Source organism: Solanum lycopersicum, chromosome 11 (genome assembly GCF_036512215.1).
Source record: "Solanum lycopersicum chromosome 11, SLM_r2.1".
Lineage (NCBI taxonomy): Eukaryota > Viridiplantae > Streptophyta > Magnoliopsida > Solanales > Solanaceae > Solanum > Solanum lycopersicum.
Window position 1 is genome coordinate 18,403,001 of NC_090810.1, and position 21,777 is coordinate 18,424,777.

General features: G+C 34.3%; 1 protein-coding gene across 1 annotated transcript; it reads right to left on the reverse strand.

The window, feature by feature from the left end:
• Positions 1-18,673: 18,673 nt before the first annotated feature.
• LOC138339293 (uncharacterized) lies at positions 18,674-20,070 on the reverse strand. The gene is made up of 3 exons (XM_069290884.1): positions 19,980-20,070; positions 19,720-19,865; positions 18,674-19,132 (listed from the first exon to the last, which is right to left on the reverse strand). Exons 1-3 carry the CDS (start codon positions 20,068-20,070, stop codon positions 18,674-18,676), a joined length of 696 nt encoding a protein of 231 aa, XP_069146985.1.
• Positions 20,071-21,777: the final 1,707 nt, after the last annotated feature.

Sequence of the window (21,777 nt, forward strand, 5' to 3'; positions counted from 1 at the left end):
ACTCTTTCTTTGTTTAATCATATATTAATATTATTTGTTTATGTTCATGAAGATAGAAATCTGAGTTTTTAAAAAAAAACATATAATTTATTCTCCTTAGACCTCTATATGATTCATAGATAATTTAACTATATATAATGATAACACTCTTCAAAATAATTATTTGTTTAGGTAAATTCATCTCTCACTTTTTTATTGATAATATTAGTTTATTGTGTTTGTGACTTATAATATTTTAAAACATAGAAGTAGAAATCGATATGCTACTTAAAAAAATATGTGAACATATACTTTCATAATCCGGTGAAACATTTTTTATCAACAAAAATGATAAATCATAAAAATGTAAAGTTAATTTATTATTTTTAAAATACACATGGTTTTATCAAAATAAATTATTTATTAATATGTAAAATTATAATTCTTAAAATTTTTATTTTTGTTGTTTTTCTTAGAATATTTCAAGTTATTTATTAATATGTCTTTATATTTTTATGTTTGTTATTTTTCGGGAGTTCTAAAGTTATTTCAAAATTATGTTTAATTTATAATTTTAAAAATTTAGTTCTTTCTACCTTTCTATTTACTTATATAAAATATTTATCTCAATAACTCTAATTTGTTTGTTTTTCATTTTCTATAATTAATGTTCTTTATTAGTGTAATAATGTACAAATATTACTCTTATTATGTTATAAAAGTTCAAAGTCATATTACCTCTTAATTACAGTGACTTTTTATTCTTAGGAATTTATTATGTTAAATGTAATATTTATTTAAATGTGAAAATTATTTTTTAATATTTTTTGTGTAAGCCAAATAAAATTAAAAGAAATAGGAATTGTGTATGTGTCATTTTTTTGAATCTTTTTTTCGTAATTAATTCTCTCTTTTGTTCTCTTTTATGTTATTTTTAAATTTTATATTTTTTCCAATATAAGTTGTCGCAAAAATAATTGGATATCTAAACCTAGTATAATGATAATAATAATAATAATAAGTATGAAATTTAACTAATTAAGATTTCTAAACTTTTCTTTATTTAAAATTTAATTATTAAAAAGTCATTAATACAAATATTAAATTAATCTAATATTGTACAATAAAAATAATTAAAACATGTGATGATTGGGTCATGACGAGCACAAGTAATAGTAATTGTGGAGAATGATTTATAATAGTGTTGGCTAGCTATATAGTCATGAATACTAACTATTAATAGTAATCCGAGTTATACATTGCCGATAAAATTATACTAAGAATATAATTTATAAAATTACAAATAAGCATAAAAGAACGATTAGATGAAAATTTTACATATATATATATATAAATTATACTAATAAAATCTCAAATAAAAAAGAAAAAAATGGTCACAAGCTGTAACGACCTGTTTAGTCGTTTTGAGCAGTGGAGTATTTTCTGGTAATAACTGTCTGAGTCGACAGATCCTACGACGGACCGTCATGGGCACGACGGACCGTCGAGAGGGTCTCGTTCCAAAACACTTAGAATTCTGAAAATTGGGTAATGAGATCGACTCTCTGAACTTCGCGACGAAATGGCAGGACAGACCGTCATAGGCATGACGGGCCGTCACAGACCCTTAGTGAAATTTAGTCTCTGAACTTTGTGAGGGAAGCAGTAGGACGGACCGTCGCAGGCACGACGGGCCGTCACAGGCTGCGTAAGCCTGCCTGGGTCGGATTTCTGTTAAATATTTTAAGGGGCGTTTTGGACTATTCCTGCTTATAATTAAAAAGTTAGTGGGTTAATATTAATAATTCAATTACTTGGGGGTTAAAGGAGATAACCTTGAATTAATTAGTGGGTTACTTTTGTCATCTTTTATACTTAATTATATGCTAATTAGGGTAAAAGAAAAAGGATTTGAATAAGGAAAAAGAAGGAAAGAGACAGAAAGAGAGGAAGAACGATCGAGAGAAGAGAGAAACGAAGAAGAAAGCAAAGACTTTGAGGATAGCTTGCTTGATCACAAATTCTTCGGTGAAGGTAGGTTATGGTTCATGCCATTTCATAGTAAACTCTTAATAGCGAATGATATGTATTGGGTAGTATTGTAAACCCTTCTATATGCTTAATTGTGTGTTGCCTGATGTGATGATATAATTGTGATAAAATAAGCATGATGAGGCTATTGAATCCTAAATCTTGAAAACCTCTTTGTTAATGATGATGTCTTGGTATAAAAGAAGGCTTGATGAACTAAAATAATGAGGTTAGTGAATCGGGTGTCACGTTCCGACACCAGGATAGTATATGGATCGAGTGTCACGTTCCGACACCAGGATAGTATGATGAGGATCAGAGTGTCACGTTCCGACACCAGGATAGTATATGGAGCGGGTGTCACGTTCCAACACTAGGATAGTATATGGATCAGAGTGTCACCTTCCGGCACTAGGATAGAATGAGGATCGGAGTGTCACGTTCCGACACCAGGATAGTATATGGATCGGAGTGTCATGTTCCGGCACCAGGATAGTATGATGAGGATCGGGGTGTCACGTTCCGGCACCAGGATAGTAAAGAGAATGAATCTTGAAATAAGTTAATATACTCAATTTAATGAACCTATTTCCCAAATGAGTATGGTATTGAGGCTTGAGTCCTCATGGGTGTACTTGGCGTACTTATTAATGATCATAGTACTTGTTGTTGCTACCTGTTGAGTATTGTAGTTGATTTTATCATATTATCTGATATATATTGCTTTCTATTTCGAGTTGGCCGATGATATCTACTCAGTACTTGTGTTTTGTACTAACCCCTACTTGTATGTTTTCTCTTTGTTATTTGTGGAGTGCAACAAACGTACCGTCGTCTTCAACTCAACCGCAACTCTAGCCAGTCTTCATTACACCAGATTTCAGGGTGAGCTAATGCTTCTAGCTTGGACTGGATCTTCTTCTTCATGTCTTGATGCCTTGAAGTTCCGGCATGGACTAGCTTTTTATTTATTTTAGCTTCTTAGATACTCGTAGATTTAGTAATTTGAGGATAGATGTTCTTGTGATGATGACTTCCAGATTTTGGGGATAGTAATTGATAAATGTTAGAAGTTGTTTATTGGTTATATTAATGAGTTTAAGTCTTCCGCATTACTTTTCATGTTTATTATTTGTAAATGTTGGGGTTTAGATTGGTTGGTTCGCTCACATAGTAGGATAAGTGTGGGTGCCACTCGCGGCTCGATTTGGGTCGTGACAAACTTGTTATCAGAGCATTAGGTTCGTTGGTCTCATCACACAAGAACGAGTCTAGTAGAGTCTTAAGGAACGGTAGGGGGACGCCTTTACTTTTCTTTAAGAGGCTATAAGACTTTAGGAAAATTCCATTCTTTCTTTCTTCCTTTCGTGGTATTACTTGGATCCAATTGATATCTAGGTGATACAAATTGGTATCTGACCATCTTCACTCTATTTCGCAGATGGTTAGAACTAGAGCAACAATTGCGCCAACAACAACACCGGCAAGACAAGATGCGTCTGAGCCAGCCACTGGGGCTGTAGCTCGAAGAGGAGTAGTGGCAAGAGGCCGTGGAAGAGGTCGCGGGAGAACGTCCTCTAGAGGAAGAGTACAAGAACCTATCCCATCTACTAACTAGGGCGGTGACTCCTCCACCGACTGATGAAGTGGTAAGAGAGGGTGAGAAAGGGGAGATTGAACAAGTGCAGAATGAGGAATTACCACCCCAACCTACCCCAGAGATGATTAATCAGGTTCTTGCTTATATTAGCGGGTTATATGATCAAGGCCAGACACCTCCAGTGTTTTCTGCACCAGCACCTCAGGTACCGGAGGTACAACATGCAGCTACTGTTGCTCCCCGTATGGATGCCTCATTTGAAATTGGCACGTTTCCTCGGTTGACTACAGGGCCTATAATGACAAGTGATCAGCATGAACTTTTCAGTAAGTTCTTGAAATTGAAACCTCCAGTCTTCAAGGGTGCTGAATCTGAGGATGCCTACGATTTTCTAGTCGATTGTCATGAGTTACTACATAAAATGGGCATAGTGGAACGATTTGGCGTGGAGTTTGTAACCTATCAGTTTCAGGGAAATGCCAAAATGTGGTGGCGGTCACATGTTTAGTGTCAACCCGCACAAGCACCACCTATGACTTGGGCGTCATTCTCTAGTTTATTTATGGAGAAGTATATCCCCCGGACCTTGAGGGATAGGAGGAGAGATGAGTTCTTAATCCTAGAGCAAGGCAGGATGTCGGTTACTGCGTACGAGGCTAAGTTTCGTGCATTATCCAGGTATGCCACCCAACTTTGTTTCAGTCCACAAGAGCGGATTCGCCGTTTTGTGAAGGGGTTGAGGTCAGAGTTGCGGATTTCAGCCTTACAGGTAGCGGCTACAGCAAAATCCTTTCAGGAAGTGGTAGACTTCGTGATAGAAGTGGAGGGAGTGAAGCCAGATGACTTCACCATGGCATCGACATCAAAAAGGATTCGTAAGGGAGGTGAGTTTAATGGTTCATACTCCAGAGGGCAGGGTTCAGGAGGTTACCCAGCCCGACCAATTCAGTCCTCACTGCAGATTGTAGTTGGGGGTCCACCGCAGACCGGTCAACATTTCTTTGAGTTTGGTGGTTACCCCCAGACTTCGTCATTCTCACAGAGGCCGATGCTTGAATCCAGAGAGTGTTATGGATTTGGGGAGACTGGACATATTAAGAGGTATTGTCCAAAACAAAGTTACAGACCTCTAATAGTCAGAGGTAGAGGTGGTCATGGAAGAGGCCGTCATTCTGGAGGACGTGGTGGCCGAGGTAATGGTGGTCACCAAAATGGCCGGGGTAACGGGCAAACTGGAGCCACTACAGCACAACATGGTAGGGGCAACGGGCAGACAAACGATAGGGCCCATTGTTAAGCTTTCCCTGGGAGATCTGAAGCGGAGACATCTGATGCTGTCATCACAGGTAATCTTTTGGTTTGTGATTGCATGGCTTCTGTATTGTTTGATCCTGGATCCACATTTTCTTATGTATCTTCCTCATTTGCTACTGGTCTTAATTTACATTGTGAATTGCTTGACATGCCTATTCGTGTTTCTACTCCGGTGGGTGAGTCTGTGATAGTTGAAAAGGTATATAGCTCTGGTCTGGTGACTTTTGTGGGGAGCAACCTTATGTAGACTTGGTTATCTTAGAAATGGTTGATTTTGATGTAATTCTGGGTATAACTTGGCTTTCTCTGAATTTTGCGATCTTAGATTGTAATGCTAAAACTGTGACGTTGGCAAAGCCTGGGACAGATCCGTTAGTGTGGGAGGGTGACTACACTTCCACTCCGGTTCGTATCATCTCCTTTCTTCGTGCTAAGAGAATGGTTAGTAAGGGTTGTTTAGCTTTCTTGGCACACCTCAGGGATGATACTACTCAAGTACCTTCAATTGAGTCGGTTTCGATAGTCCGTGAGTTTCTGGATGTGTTCCCTACAGATCTTCCTAGTATGCCACCAGATAGGGACATGGATTTTTGCATTGATTTGGAACCGGGTACTCGCCCCATTTCTATACCCCCTTATAGAATGGCTCCCGCGGAGTTAAGAGAGTTAAAGGCCCAACTTCAAGAGTTGTTAAGCAAAGGCTTCATTAGACCAAGCGCATCCCCTTGGGGTGCTCCGGTTTTGTTTGTGAAGAAGAAGGATGGAAGTTTTCGGATGTGCATAGACTACAGACAACTGAATAAGGTAAATCTTAAGAACAAGTATCCTCTTCCTCGCATCGATGATTTTTTCGATAAGTTACAAGGTGCTTGTACCTTCTCAAAAATCGATTTGAGATATAGTTACCATCAATTGAAAATACGGGCAACGGATGTGCCCAAGACTGCTTTTCGGACCAGATATGGGCATTATGAGTTCCTAGTAATGTTTTTTGGGCTTACGAATGCCCCTGCCGCTTTCATGAGCTTGATGAATGGGATTTTTAAGCCATATCTTGATCTCTTTGTCATTGTATTCATTGATGATATACTGGTATACTCAAAGAGCAAGAAAGAGCATGAGGAGCACTTGAGAATTGTATTGGAAATGTTGAGGGAGAAAAAGCTTTATGCCAAATTCTCCAAGTGTGAGTTTTGGCTAGATTCAGTGTCTTTCTTAGGGCACGTGGTGTATAAGGATGGAGTGATGGTGGATCCATCTAAGATTGAAGCAGTGAAGAATTGGGAGAGACCTACTTATGTTACGGAGGTAAAGAGCTTTGTGGGTTTAGCTAGCTACTACCGTCGATTTGTCAAGGGATTTTCCTCAGTTGCTTCCCGACTGACAAATTTGACTAAGCAAAGTGTTCCATTTGTATGGTCGGACGAGTGCGAAGAAAGCTTTCAGAAGCTCAAGACCTTGTTGACTACTGCACCAATTCTCACCTTTCCAGTGGAAGGTAAGAACTTCATTGTTTATTGTGATGCATCCTATTCTGGGTTGGGTGCAGTGCTAATGCAAGAGAAAAATGTAATTGCTTATGCATTGAGGCAATTAAAGGTGCATGAACGTAATTATCCGACCCATGATTTGGAATTGGCTGCGGTCGTGTTTGCATTAAAGCAATGGAGACACTATCTATATGGGGTTAAGTGTAAAGTCTATACGGATCATCGTAGCCTGCAGTATGTTTTTACTCAGAAAGATTTGAATTTGAGACAGAGGAGATGGATGGAACTACTTAAGGACTACGATATCACTATCTTGTATCATCCGGGAAAGACTAATGTTGTGGCAGACGCTTTAAGTAGAAAAGCAGGAAGCATGGGAAGTCTAGCTCACTTGCAAGTTTCTACACGTCCATTGGCTAGAGAGGTTCAGACTCTGGCTAACGACTTTATGAGGTTAGAACTAAATGAGAAGGGAGGATTTTTGGCCTGTGTGGAGGCAAGATCTTCCTTTCTTGACAAGATTAAGGGAAAGCAGTTTACTGATAAAAAACTGATCCGGATCCGAGATAAGGTGTTGCGAGGAGAGGCTAAGGAAGCACAAATCGATGAGGCAGGTGTTTTGAGAATTAAGGGAAGGGTATGTGTACCCCGCGTCGATGATTTGATCCACACTATTCTTACAGAGGCTCATAGTTCGAGGTATTCTATACATCCGGGTGCAACCAAGATGTATCGTGATCTAAAGCAACATTTTTGGTGGAGTAGAATGAAGCGTGACATTGTGGAGTTTGTCGCCAAATGTCCAAATTATCAGCAAGTAAAGTATGAATACAAGAGGCCTGGAGGAGCACTTCAAAGAATGCCCATTCCTGAATGGAAGTGGGAGAGAATTGCAATGGATTTCGTGGTTGGTCTTCCCAAGACAATGAGTAAGTATGACTCCATTTGGGTAATTTTTGATAGGTTAACTAAGTCTGCTCACTTCATTCTGGTCAAGGTGACTTACAGTGCAGAGAAGTTAGCCAAACTTTACATCTCAGAAATTGTTCACTTGCATGGAGTTCCACTTTCCATCATATCAGATAAAGGTACGCAGTTTACCTCTAAGTTTTGGAAAACATTGCATGCTGAATTAGGTACTAGGTTGGATCTTAGTACCGCATTTCATCATCAGACCGATGGTCAGTCTGAGCGAATGATTCAAGTGTTGGAGGATATGCTTCGTGCATGTGTGATAGAATTTGGTGGTCATTGGGATAACTTTCTACCCTTAGCAGAATTCTCATACAATAATAGCTATCACTCAAGTATTGATATGGCCCCATTTGAAGCACTGTATGGGAGAAGATGTAGGTCTCCCATTGGGTGGTTTGATGCATTTGAGGTTAGACCTTGGGGTACTGACCTTCTGAGGGAATCGTTAGATAAAGTGAAATGCATTCAAGAAAAGCTTTTAGCTGCTCAAAGTAGACAAAAAGAATATGCAGATCGAAAGGTTAGAGACTTGGAGTTTATGGAGGGTGAGCAAGTCTTGCTGAAGGTTTCGCCCATGAAAGGGGTGATGCGTTTTGGTAAAAGAGGTAAGATAAGCCCAAAGTATATTGGTCCATTTGAAGTTCTGAAGCGTGTGGGGGAGATGGCTTATGAATTGGCCTTACCTCCAGGACTGTCAGGAGTACATCCGGTATTTCATTCGTTGGGATTCGGTTCTGCTTGATGAAAATTTGTCTTATGAGGAGGAGACTGTTGCTATTTTAGATAGAGAAGTTCGCAAGTTGAGATCAAGGGAGATTGCATCCATCAAAGTTCAATGGAAGAATCGACCAGTTGAAGAAGCCACTTGGGAGAAGGAGGCTGATATGCAAGAAAGATACCCACACCTGTTTCCCGATTCAGGTACTCCTCTTCGCCCTTGTTTTCCTTCTTGTGATCGTTCGAGTACGAACGATGGGTAAATTGGTATCTATTGCAACGACCTGTTTAGTCATTTTGAGCAGTGGAGTATTTTCTGGTAATAACTGTCTGAGTCGACGGATCTCACGACAGACCGTCATGGGCACGACGGACCGTCGAGAGGGTCTCGTTCCAAAAAACTTAGAATTCTGAAAATTGGGTACTGAGATCGACTCTCTGAACTTCGCGACGAAATGGCAGAACGGACCGTCACAGGCATGACGGGCCGTCACAGACCCTTAGTGAAATTTAGTCTCTGAACTTTGTGACGGAAGCAGCAGGACGGACCGTCGCAGGCACGACGGGCTGTCACAGGCTGCGTAACCCTGCCTGGGTCGGATTTCTGTTAAATGTTTTAAGGGGAGTTTTGGACTATTCTTGCTTACAATTAAAAAGTTAGTGGGTTAATATTAATAATTCAATTACTTGGGGGTTAAAGGAGATAACCTTGAATTAATTAGTGGGTTACTTTTGTCATCTTTTATACTTAATTATATGCTAATTAGGGTAAAAGAAAAAGGGTTTGAATAAGGAAAAAGAAGGAAAGAGACAGAAAGAGAGGGAGAACGACCGAGACAAGAGAGAAACGAAGAAGAAAGCAAAGACTTTGAGGATAGCTTGCTTGATCACAAATTCTTCGGTGGAGGTAGGTTATGGTTTATGCTATTTCATAGTAAACTCTTAATAGCGAATGATATGTATTGGGTAGTATTGTAAACCCTTCTATATGCTTAATTGTGTGTTGCATGATGTGATGATATAATTGTGATAAAATAAGCATGATGAGGCTATTGAATCCTAAATCTTGAAAACCTCTTTGCTAATGATGATGCCTTGGTATAAAAGAAGGCTTGATGAACTAAAATAATGAGGTTAGTGGATCGGGTGTCATGTTCTGACACCAGGATAGTATATGGATCGGGTGTCACGTTCCGAAACCAGGATAGTATGATGAGGATCGGAGTGTCACGTTTCGACACCAGGATAGTATATGGATCGGGTGTCACGTTCCGACACCAGGATAGTATATGGATCGGAGTGTCACGTTCCAGCACAGGATAGAATGAGGATCGGAGTGTCACATTCCGACACCAGGATAGTATATGGATCGGAGTGTCACCTTCCGGCACCAGGATAGTATGAGGATCGGAGTGTCACGTTCCGACACAAGGATAGTATGATGAGGATCGGGGTGTCACGTTCCGACACCAGGATAGTAAAGAGAATGAATCTTTAAATAAGTTAATATACTCAATTTAATGAACCTATTTTCCAAATGAGTATGGTATTGAGGCTTGAGTCCTCATGGGTGTACTTGGCGTACTTATTAATGATCATAGTACTTGTTGTTGCTACCTGTTGAGTATTGTAGTTGATTTTATCATATTATCTGATATATATTGCTTTCTATTTCGAGTTGGCCGATGATATCTACTCAGTACTTGTGTTTTGTACTGACCCCTACTTGTATGTTTTCTCTTTGTTATTTGTGGAGTGCAGCAAACGTACCGTCGTCTTCAACTCAACCGCAACTCTAGCCAGTCTTCATTACACCAGATTTCAGGGTGAGCTAATGCTTCTAGCTTGGACAAGATATTCTTCTTCATGTCTTGATGCCTTGAAGTTCCGGCATGGACTAGCTTTTTATTTATTTTATCTTCTTAGATACTCGTAGATTTAGTAATTTGAGGATAGATGTTCTTGTGATGATGACTTCCAGATTTTGGGGATAGTAATTGATAAATTTTAGAAGTTGTTTATTGGTTATATTAATGAGTTTAAGTCTTCTGCATTACTTTTCATGTTTATTATTGGTAAATGTTGGGGTTTAGATTGGTTGGTTTGCTCACATAGTAGGATAAGTGTGGGTGCCACTCGCGGCTCGATTTGGGTCGTGACACAAGCTTACATTTAAGTAGTTCTAATATTACCCAATTCTTATTACCTTCCCTTTTTCTCTATAAAATTTATTTTTAATATTTAACTTTTCGAAGTTCACATATATTGATTTCTTAATAAATTTCATATTTAATCTAAATATTTTTCATAGTTTCTCTTTTATAAAATTATGTGATAAAAAAAATCTTTTTATTAAAGTAATTATTGATATTAATATGTAATTTTATTTTAATGTTTTCATAACCGCGCGAAGCGCGGCTAAGTACACTGGTAGAAAAAGAATGTGGAGAGTTGTTATGTTATTAATGTTCCATAAATATTTATAGTAAAATAAGTAATTTACTTTTACAATACATTAGTTAATATATATAATTTATTATTATTATACCCACATTTTTGTCTATCTTATTTCCTTTGACATGAGATTTCTGGGACAAGCCTGCTTCTCCACCAACCAGCTCCATATTTAGTATGTTGTCTCTTCTTCCCAATCTTCTTTTGTTTATCTATAACACTTCTTAAAGAACATTTTAAAAGAGGTATTTTTACTAAATAATCTTATTATGATACTTTGAAATTATGTCGAAATTCGATTACTATTACTTTATCTAATTGTTGAATAGTAAGGTTATTATGAGAAAAAATAGACCTTTTTGATTAATGGATAAGTAAAACTTAAAAACAAAGTTATATGATGGTCAAGTAAAATGAAGTGGCTGGGTATTTCTTAATATAAGGTGGCCAGAGAACTTAACGATTTTCCAAACATTTATCTTGTTTTATTCTTTTATCTTCTTTTAATTGGAAAAGGGTAAAAAAATTACCCTTAAACTATTCGAAAAGGTGAAAAAATACCTCTCATTCACCTATTGGGTTAAAAATACCTCTCAATCCACCTTTTTGGTCCATTATTACCCTTAAAACTAATAACCTTTTATTTTTTATTTTTTATTTTTTATTATTATTAATTAATATGTGACATCTTTCTATTGGATAAATTTAAACTGCAACCCACCAAAAAAAAATTTACCCCATTTGACACATATCCACGTTCTTTGACCCAAACTAAATTAAAAGTTCATCAAAATTAAAATAATGCATATGTTCACATCATTGGTCAACCAAGAACTAGCTAATTTAATGCCAATTAGAATTAGAAAGCTCTTCTTGATTGTATTTAAATTTGGTCAATGCCAGTTATGCCAGCAATAAAGTAAATTCAAATACAACTTTTTAGTTTAACTCCACTATGAAAAATTGAAACGTTTGAAAAGGGCATGAACCAAAAGGAAGAAACAAGAATACTCAAATCAAGTTACCTCAATGCCACAAGGAAAACACAATCAAGAACAATTTTTTTGGTGCAACTCTACCATGAAAAAAATGAATCTTTTGAAAAGGGTATGAACCAAAAGGAAGAAAGAAACAAGACCCAAGTCAGATTACCTCAATGCCACCACAAAAGCACAATTAAGAAGATCTATTTAGTGCAACTTGCCCTTAAATATTGAATCTTTATCTTTTCATATGAGTGTGAACCAAAAGGAAGAAACAAGAAAGATCAAATCCACAAACAATCAAGAAGAGCTTTTTAGTTCCAATTGATCTGACCAAATTCAAATACCAATATGTCCATTTCAAATTTTAATACTAATTGATTCAATCATTAATTTTATCTTGGAATTGTTGAATAAGGAAAGAGAATAAATAAAATAGGTTATTAGGCTTAAGGAAGAGAGAAGATATTATCTCATCTACTATTTTTTATAAAATTTTCAACTGGATTTGGATCAAAGAATTTGAATATGGGTCGAATGGATAAAAAAAAATTGAAAAAATTACTTAACTACACTTCTTTACTTACCTTAATATCCATTTATCTTTGCTTATTATAAAAATTTCCCAATCAATAAAATCTGTAAGATACATAAAGATTTTTCACCTTTTTTACAGCCAATACCCACGTTTTCATTTTAAATCTATCTCCTTTTTTTCAACCAACACACGTTTCCCATCACCAATTATACTCTTCCATTAGATTCATAAAATCTCTCCACTTCCTTAGAAGTTAAAAGTTTCAAATCCATTTGATTTTCAGTAGGAGTCTCCCTCAAGTTTATCGATTTTTAAGTTTTTAATAGGTAAGAATTTTATTTTCCATTGTTGTCTTCTTCATGCTTTTTACTGATATATATGGAATCGGGTCCATCTCATACTAATGATAATCGTACATATGATTCTGATGATGAAATGTGGGCCGAGAACAGATCTACGCAATTGTATGACCCATTAGCGATGAAGGGCAAGAGTGTTCTGAAGCCAAAATAAAAAGGTTGGAGAAACCTCCATAAAAGGGGGAAGAAAAGAGACATGTGTTGTTTCCCAACCCACACTTTCTAAGGTATATGTTTAAACAAAATTTTATAATTTTATGATTTTGTTATGCTGTTCGTTGTGTTTGCAGAAATAGTTTAAATGAATTAATAGTGAAGATACATTACTTATCAATTCAATGTTTTCATAGTATGTTAGAACAATATCGACTTATAATGGTTAATTTTGTATTTTGCTGATACATTAAAATCCTAAGTTCACATTGATGCATGTGTGTGTGAAATCGAATTAAGAATCATGTAATTCTGAAGACAGATTCACTAATTTTACCATTCATGTATCTTTAATCATGTTAATTTCAAAGTTTGTGAAAGCATAATGTGTTGTACATTTTTGAAGGTGTATCAAATGCATATATTGATGTATTAATGTATCTTTCATTGTTTTAATGTTTTAATGGTGTATCTAAGCATGATATTGTTTATCGATGCATATGGCATATCATATACATATAATGTATCTATCATATGCATTCATATAATTCAAATGTCTTATACATATATGTAATTAGTATATCTTATTGAAATTTATAAAACATATTGTTAGTGTCCTTTAGAGTTTTTTCCTCAAAATAATTTAAGTATTTGGTTGGTTGGACTGATGTTAATTACTCATGTATCGTAAGCATTTAACGACGGGTTTGATATGATGTCATTATAAAACCATGATGTATCTACTGAATTTACAAATTATCTTCAATATATCATTCACTTTCCATTAGATCATATGTTTGAGATTAGACAAGTATAATTTTATATTTTGTTTGATACAGTATATGTGTTTAAACAGGTCATGAATCATGTTATCAAAAAAATATCAGCACATCCATTGAGATTTGGAGCAACGTCCAATTTTGATTTTGTGAATGAAATGAAAAATCATAAAGGATCAAGGCGTTTAAATGTTCAAGAATACAATTTTTTGACCATACTTGAACATTCCAAAATGCAATTTCCAGGGTCAATTACTAAGTGTTTGTTGTTGTTGGAGGTGCAACAGGAGAACAAAAATGTATTGCATGTTCGTCATTCTAATGGGACTGTATTGCAGTTCAATATAAAGGAATTCGCTATTGTAACTGCCTTAAATGCAAAGAAAATATTAAGGATTTTTCATACTCGACATGAACTCCGAGTCGATTATTACAAAGATATTTTCTTGATTTAACTGCAGGTATAACCAAGAGTCGCTTGATGCAACATTTTGTATTGGGAGACCTCACAGGATGTTGTTCCGATGGCAATATTATACTTCATCGATACTTTCCTGTTATGCCATCTTGGTGAGACTTTCATACGAATTGAAGAATTTCTAATTGTCGAAGATGATAGGTACGAATTGTATCCTTGGGATCAGATTGAATTCGATAAGTTAATTACATCACTCAGACAAGACTTCAACCAAAGCAAACAGATGTATCGCTTATTTGGTGTGCCTTATGCACTCAACTATGTACTTATGAATGTGCTTCTAGTCTAAATCCAGAGTAAGCTATTAAAGTAGCGAATGGTATTCCCAGAATTTGTAATTGGACGGTCGTGGCTAAAAGCCAAAATATGAAAAATTTATGTCCAACATTTTTTCCAAGGTAACATTATTTTTAAATTTGTAAATAACAGTTTTTCAATAAGCTTTCTAATTTTTTGTAAATAACAATTTACATATGATACATAATATTGTTATGTATCATATAACCATTTAAAATGCAGAATGCATGTTCAAACATTGAACCTACACCAGAATAAGTGGAAGCCCTTGAGTTACCTAATATTCAAGATGCTTATAGTCGTGAACCATCCACAACAACAGTTCATGCAAACAAAGTGCAAACAAAATATCAGTCGGGTTTTGAGGATTTCTCAACAAGCCCTCCTGATCATTTATTGATAAAATCATTACGTGTGTCTAGTACATAATCTTCACCACCTCCAAAAGTAGAAAGAAAATTGATACACCTAAAACAAAAGTGTCGGAACCTAAATTGTTAGAGTAGTTAAGGCCGCCATTAAATCAATCATTCTCAATGTTAGATGAAAAACCTACACCACCTGCTAATGTATATTCTGTCTATGTCTCTCTACAAGTCCAAAAAGATAAATTTATATATCCTGATATTGAGGAATTGAAACAATATTTGATGAAATATGAAAGTAATTATATCAATTTTTTTGGGTGTTTATTCATAAATATAAATGTGAATGTTATTTTCTTTAATAGGTTGACAGTAAATTTGAGTATCTTGTGAATTTGATAAAGACAAATCACTCTGAGATGATGACTTCTAGGATTAAGGACGACGACCAACAACCAAAGATATTGCATATGTGTTTTATTTATGTTTTTAACTTTCATAAGTCATTATGTTACAAACTTAATTCATGAAGGAGATGGGTGGCTAGTCTACATCGTACATGGTTAAAGTTTCCGATAAAAAAGGCAATGATGGACATCAAACAAGTACATTTAAGCTTGATCAACAATCAACCTCATCGATATAAATGGATTTTAACAATGATAATCAAAACATTGGTGTTGTTGATATTCAAGTTTATTTTACTTTATTCATTGTATATATCCAATTATATAATTTATTAGTAACATATTTTGTTTGATAAAAAATATGTTTAAAAAATACACACTGAAGATACATTGAAGAATCATCAAGAAACGAAGGATGTTTCAGAACTTCAATCTTCATATGCAATTATTCATCATACTACAGAAACAACTGAGCATAAGAGGGTAATATTATCATCGTAAATTGACTATTAGTATACATCAAAATTGTAGTGATACATCAAACTGTGCCATTATGATCAATTGTAGTATACTTATATGATTCTGATACATTGCAGCTTACTTGTATGATTCTGATGCATTACTTATATGATTCTGATACATATTTTAATGTTTACATTAGTAGTTTTTCAATTTGGTGTGTGTCATACTTTACATTTTAATTATGTGTGTATATGATACATTTTGTTACAAGATACATACAAGTGTGACTAATTCAATTGATTGTCTACTATATGCAATTCTTAGTTTGATGCAATATGCCCTTGCCACATTACAGTTTACTTGTATGCTTCTGATACATATTTTTAATGTTTACACTAATAGTGTTTTTCAAATTGGTGTGTCTGATAACTTATATTTTAATTATATGTGTATATGATACATTCTGGTGCTAGATACATACCAGGGTGATTAATTAAAGTTGGTTGTATACTATATGTAATTCATAGTTTGATGTAACCTTTCCTTCATACATTTACAATCCTTTGTATGTTATTCTTTATTGTTTAATATATCTGAAATTGTATAATATGTTGCTATTCAGGATGATCCATCAGCAGAAATGCTTTAATCCAACACCAACTAGTTTGTGTCAGATACTGTTATATTTGATAAATCGATAATTTATATTTCATGTATCATTTAAATATTATATGATTTATCAAATCTTATTTAATTATCAATAAATATCATATAGGATTCTTCAACATATGGTACAATATCATCTGAAACTCGAGAAGTCATTAATACACTTATTGCTGATCTCGAAATATTTCCTATTCCTATTAAATCAAATAGTGTGACAAATTCAAGGATTTAACCAACAATCAAAGTTTGCTTTTGGACAATCAATTACCAATTGATACATCATTCGCGGAGATTGTTGTTCGAAGCGATATGAATACTCTTCATGGACGTATCAGGATGCCTTAAAAAACTGCAAATCTCCTTATTTAACTTCATTTGAGTCAAGTGAAAAAGGAAAAGACGTCATGGAGGATGTAATTCGTCCAAATTTTTCCATTTGAAGGTTGTGAGAACACAAATCGAGCCCCTTCATATCTGATTGATGAGTTTGTTGAGTGAGTTTCTACAGGTCTTCTCAAAACTCATGCTAAAAAGTAAGTTTTTTATTTTTTCATGAATTTTTTCGATTCTAAAATTACAACTCTTTTTCCACTTTTAAATAACATCTTTCCTCTACACTAAATAATACATCAGAAGATAAGTACAGAGCAAGAACCTCTTCATTGGGTTTTGAAATGATGGATTATGTTGTTGCTATATGTCCTGTAAAAATTAATTTTATGCCATGTCCCAGTCGAAAGACTGCTAGACTGATCAAGTGAACTTGACATGTATATGTGAATTTCATGTGACTGGAAATGTATCATTTATAGTTATATTAAGTATATGATACAATCAGCTATAAGGTACTATATATATGTCAATGTCATATATCATTTTCAGTATCTAATATTTTATTTTCATTATTTTTCTTTTCAAATCTATAATTATTTTTTTAATTTTTTTGTGTATCACATCGATGTGTTTTTTACTACCTTCGCAAAATATCAAAACTTCGAAGCATGAATCAATACAGATACAAAACAGTCAATTGTTTGTTCAATTCACATATCAACAGTATCCATGAAAGGTATTATAACAATGAGGCTGATGATGATATCAGCACACAAGAGCACATTGATCGTACGGGAGCTGTATCAGTACATGAGAGGTCAATAATCAACGTCATGAAAGGATTCTCAATACCAGCTAGAATACCATGGCATCTTGTGGACGATGTTAATATTCCGATTAATTATGATCAGAATTTTCATTGGGTGTTAGTTATTGTTGAATTGAATCAGAGGTTAATACGCGTGTATGACTCTTCTTTGGGCACAAGGAAACGAGTATATTCTGAGGAGATCAAAAATTTATCAAGGATGTTACCTTCTTACTTCCTTGACAAAGATTTTTTTGAAAAAACATAGCGGACAAACCGTCCAAAACTTGATGCATATAAGGATAAATAAACTGGTACTTTTAGAGTCACGTAATCCTTTCAACATTGAATACGCTGAAGGCATCATGCAACACGAAGACGATAGCCTGTAAGTATTTAAATTCTGGACTACAATAAAATGTAAAAGTTTTTTTACAAATTTATATTCGGCATTTTGTTGTAGGGACTGCGGGTTATACGTAGCTACACTTGCGGAGTTTTTGAGTGACCAACTTGTTATACCACCTATGTATGCAATAGATATGCAACATTCTTGTGGAGATACGACAGCGACAAAGTCAAGGGTGGATACATAAGTGAGAATGACAATACACCAATGTCTAAGGGTCAATTCACAATACCAAGTGAACAAGATTTCATTAACATAGATTAGTACTTAGTATGGATAGCATGAACATTTTTCATGTTTTTTGTTTTGAAGATAATTTCGTTTTTATGTGTTTCTCTAAAAAACTTAGTTGTGTTACAGTATTTTGTTACTTATTAACATTCTGTGTTTTCAACATATTGCTTTAGATACATTTGTTGCTTTATAACGTTATGCTTCACAATCATCATTGTTTGAGTATATTTTGGTAGTTTACTTACGAAGTTATGTATATGATACATAAGTTTTAAAGTATAGTGTACATGAATTTTATTCACATATACCAATTGCATTTATGTATAAGACACCTGAATTATATGTATGTATATGATACATCATATGCATAAACAAACAAATCATATAAATGCTATTAATTGAAAGGCAATACTGGTAAGGAAAAATATATCAAAATTATAATTGTATCTCATATAGTTTTAATAGTTTTAATGTATGATTCATTACTAGTATATATTGTAAATAGTACAACATAATGCAGTGTATATGATACATATAGTACAAACTTGAAAATACAAGTTTGGGACACGTAAATTTGTTTAAATCATGATTATGGTATTGGATCAATATTTCATTCATTTACACAATTATTATTTTCCACAGTTTATACATTTAGATTTATTTATATATGTAACAGTATAAGAATAATTTTATATTTATTATAAACTTGGCAAACAATTCTCAACAAATGCATTTAGTTGAACAGCAAAATAAATTGTGTAACAAATACACTTTATTTAATTCAAGTACTAAAGTGAAAAATACATATAAGTGGAAATTTATTAACCATGACCACCAATATCCTATTTTAAAACATTATTTTGATTCTCTTTCGGGAAGAAAGTAAAAGTTCTCCTGTTGTGTCCTTCTTGTCCATATTGCCCACAAGAATTTTTTTTCACTGTTATCTTCTCATCCGCATTTTTCTTTCTTTGCATCCTTGGGCGTCTAGCCAACCTTCTATGCCTAGGTGGTAGGACAATTTCCTGTAAAAGATAGTCTGTAATGATCCAATCCTCCTTATCTGGCAATGGAACCATTGTAACCTCATACGTTTTTTCTAATGTATCAGGCTCGTAGTAATCAGAGTAATATGGGTGCAAATCTGTAACATTTTCGTGCTTCAAAACTACAATTGTGTGTGCGCAAGGTATCTCATTATGTTTAAATCTTCCATACGTACATGTTTTCCACTCAAGGCATACAATGTATCTTCTTCCGGCTTCATAAACTGAGAAGTTATATTCAGATGATGGAACAACCTGAAAATAATAAGAAGTTAGTCATACATTATATAATATACAACTTATATATTATTCCCAAGAAATGATTATCAGTGAAAATCATCCGAGTTTTTAGTACATAAAATAGAAAGTTAGGGATAAATACATTCATCTTTGAACTTTTGGATGCATTTACAATCAATATCTCCTCAAATCTTCGTCCCAATGTGTTCTTTTTATATGACGCTATTTCTCTATTTTTACTGTTCCAACTACCAAATAGAAGTCTAGCTTCCTCCAAGAAGTCTATTATAGTCAATATACGTGCATCATCAGTCATTGCTACACTCTACGATGTTTGAAGTCATCATTCTATTTCTGTTTACGATTGAATGAACTCTTGACCACTTCTCATACCCAGCATCCTCAAGGTAATCCTTCCCCCTATGATAACCTTTCACCATCTTAACCATTAATTTATGAAAATATTCCTTTTTGTATGCCTTTGCCATTGAGCAAAATATATCACTTAGTGTGTTTTTACTCCTTTTGAAGCTTGAACATACATTCTTCCAAAGATTCCATATGCATGCACAAAGAGGCACATTTGGGAACACAATGCTTACACTCTTCATAATGCTTTCATTTGTATCTGATACAATATACATGTTTTCACGCTCGCCAAATGTATTTTTGAACTGTTCAAAGAACCATATCCACGAACAGTCATTTTCAGTGCCTACAACACCATATGTCAATGGCAATATGCAACCTAATTAAAAAGCAACACACATTTAACATCATGATACATAACGTTTACACTAAGATACATTAAGTATACATATAAAACAAGTTTTACATTATATCAGTATTACAACAGTCACACCTGCATCATCGAGTGTGCTCGCTGATACAAAAGTACCTTTGTAAGCCCCACCAAGATGTGCAACGTCCACTACAACTACAGGTCTGCACATCTTGGCGCGACTTACAAAGGTACATGAATTAATTATTTTTCATCTTTTGCATCCTTATGTATGAATTTGGATACACTTTATTTAACATCCATATGTATCTCACATTTGCTTATATCCTTCGGATGGCTTACCCTTGAGCATTTCTAGTGCACATTCCTTAGCACTCCATGCTTTCTGGTATGATATCTCAACCCCATATAATGCTCGAATATCTTCAATTACATCTTGAAGCGTATGAATTCGTTTATGATTTACCAATTCAGGGGCAGTCACACCACTAATAAATACAATTGTTGCTTGTACTTTTGTTGGTATCCTATCTCGCATCGCACATGTATGTTCACCATTAAAGTATCTCATTTTGAATACATCACATTTCTTAATGCAAGAAGACTTTAAGTTCATCCACATTGTTCACTGAAGCAAACTAACACATAGCTGTCCAAATTTTTTCATCGAATTAATTCGTATAACAAAAGCAATGTTACAGTTTTTCACAACTAATGTATCTTCCATAATAAAGAACACAACCATTTCTGTTCAAAATATTTATGTATCACATAATAAATTTTATCAATACAGACCTAAAGCTATTGTCAATATGAATAATCATAATACTTACCAATTTGTTAATATCATCAAACACTTACAAATTTATCTTAACGATACATATACTAATTAGACTTATGTATCAAACACAATAGCATTTATAATTGTATTAATTAAATGCAAAATCTGAAGGAAAATAAATCAAATTAGAGAAAAAACATTTCAATACCTTTTTTTTGTCCGATCTTTTCACTCCAAAAATGAAGTTGTTCTTTATTTTATATTTGGTCATTACAGCGATGAGTGTTCCTTTATCATTACACAAATGTCCCGTCTTCACATCAGTATTGTTGGAATTTGTTATGTAATTTGTAGCATTCAATTTTGGAATTAATCAAAGTCACAAATTCTCGATACGACTAGAGCAAGAGCTTTCATATCTCTTTATGTACCTTCCACGCATACGATTTCTCCGGGATGAACAATCAAAATTATGTATATCCCCAACCATTTTCTCTGTTGTATCAATACATAGAGGATACATCCCGATTCCAGGCTCATTCTTTTTTACTTCCAGATAAAGTTTCACATACATGTCGTTCTTGATTTTCAATGGACATGAGTTTCCCTCTATAGTATATCGAATTTTAATATCTTTTCTAACACCTTCAATCTCCAACTCTGCTAAAATCAACGCTTTCAGATTCATAAATGTAATTAATTGTGCAACGACAATTCCATCAACCTTGTAATCTTCGTAATTAAAATTGATTACCCAAATTTCAGAATGCTGTAACAAAATTGAGATATTCATCTTCTAAAGCTGTTTTTTTTTCGAATTCTTAGAATGTAGATCAATATTATCAAGAAAAATTTTGTTTGATGAAGGAGTTCTAATTTGAAATTTGAATTAATCAATAAGTTACACAATGGAATAGAAAGTTTACAAACTGGACGAGCATGAATTGTGGAATTTATAGTTATTAAAAGCTAATTTACGTTTTTATTTCCATATTAGATGCAACAGCTATCAACTGGAATGTATCAAAACTTATGTATCCCGTGAAACACAACATGTATCCCGCAAACAACATTTTTAAGGGATTTTTGGTAAATAGAAAACTAGAAGGGATAGGATGTTAGTTAGTATATATAATA

Bases quoted from the DNA above. Each gene is read 5' to 3' on its own strand.
- LOC138339293 (XM_069290884.1), bottom strand. From the start codon at position 20,070: ATGTGCAGACCTGTAGTTGTAGTGGACGTTGCACATCTTGGTGGGGCT. The intron at 19,866-19,979 runs GTGTGACTGTTG...CTTTTTAATTAG, and splicing joins GAGCACACTCGATGATGCAG to GTTGCATATTGCCATTGACA. The intron at 19,133-19,719 runs GTAAGCATTGTG...TATTATTTTCAG, and splicing joins ATGAAAGCATTATGAAGAGT to GTTGTTCCATCATCTGAATA.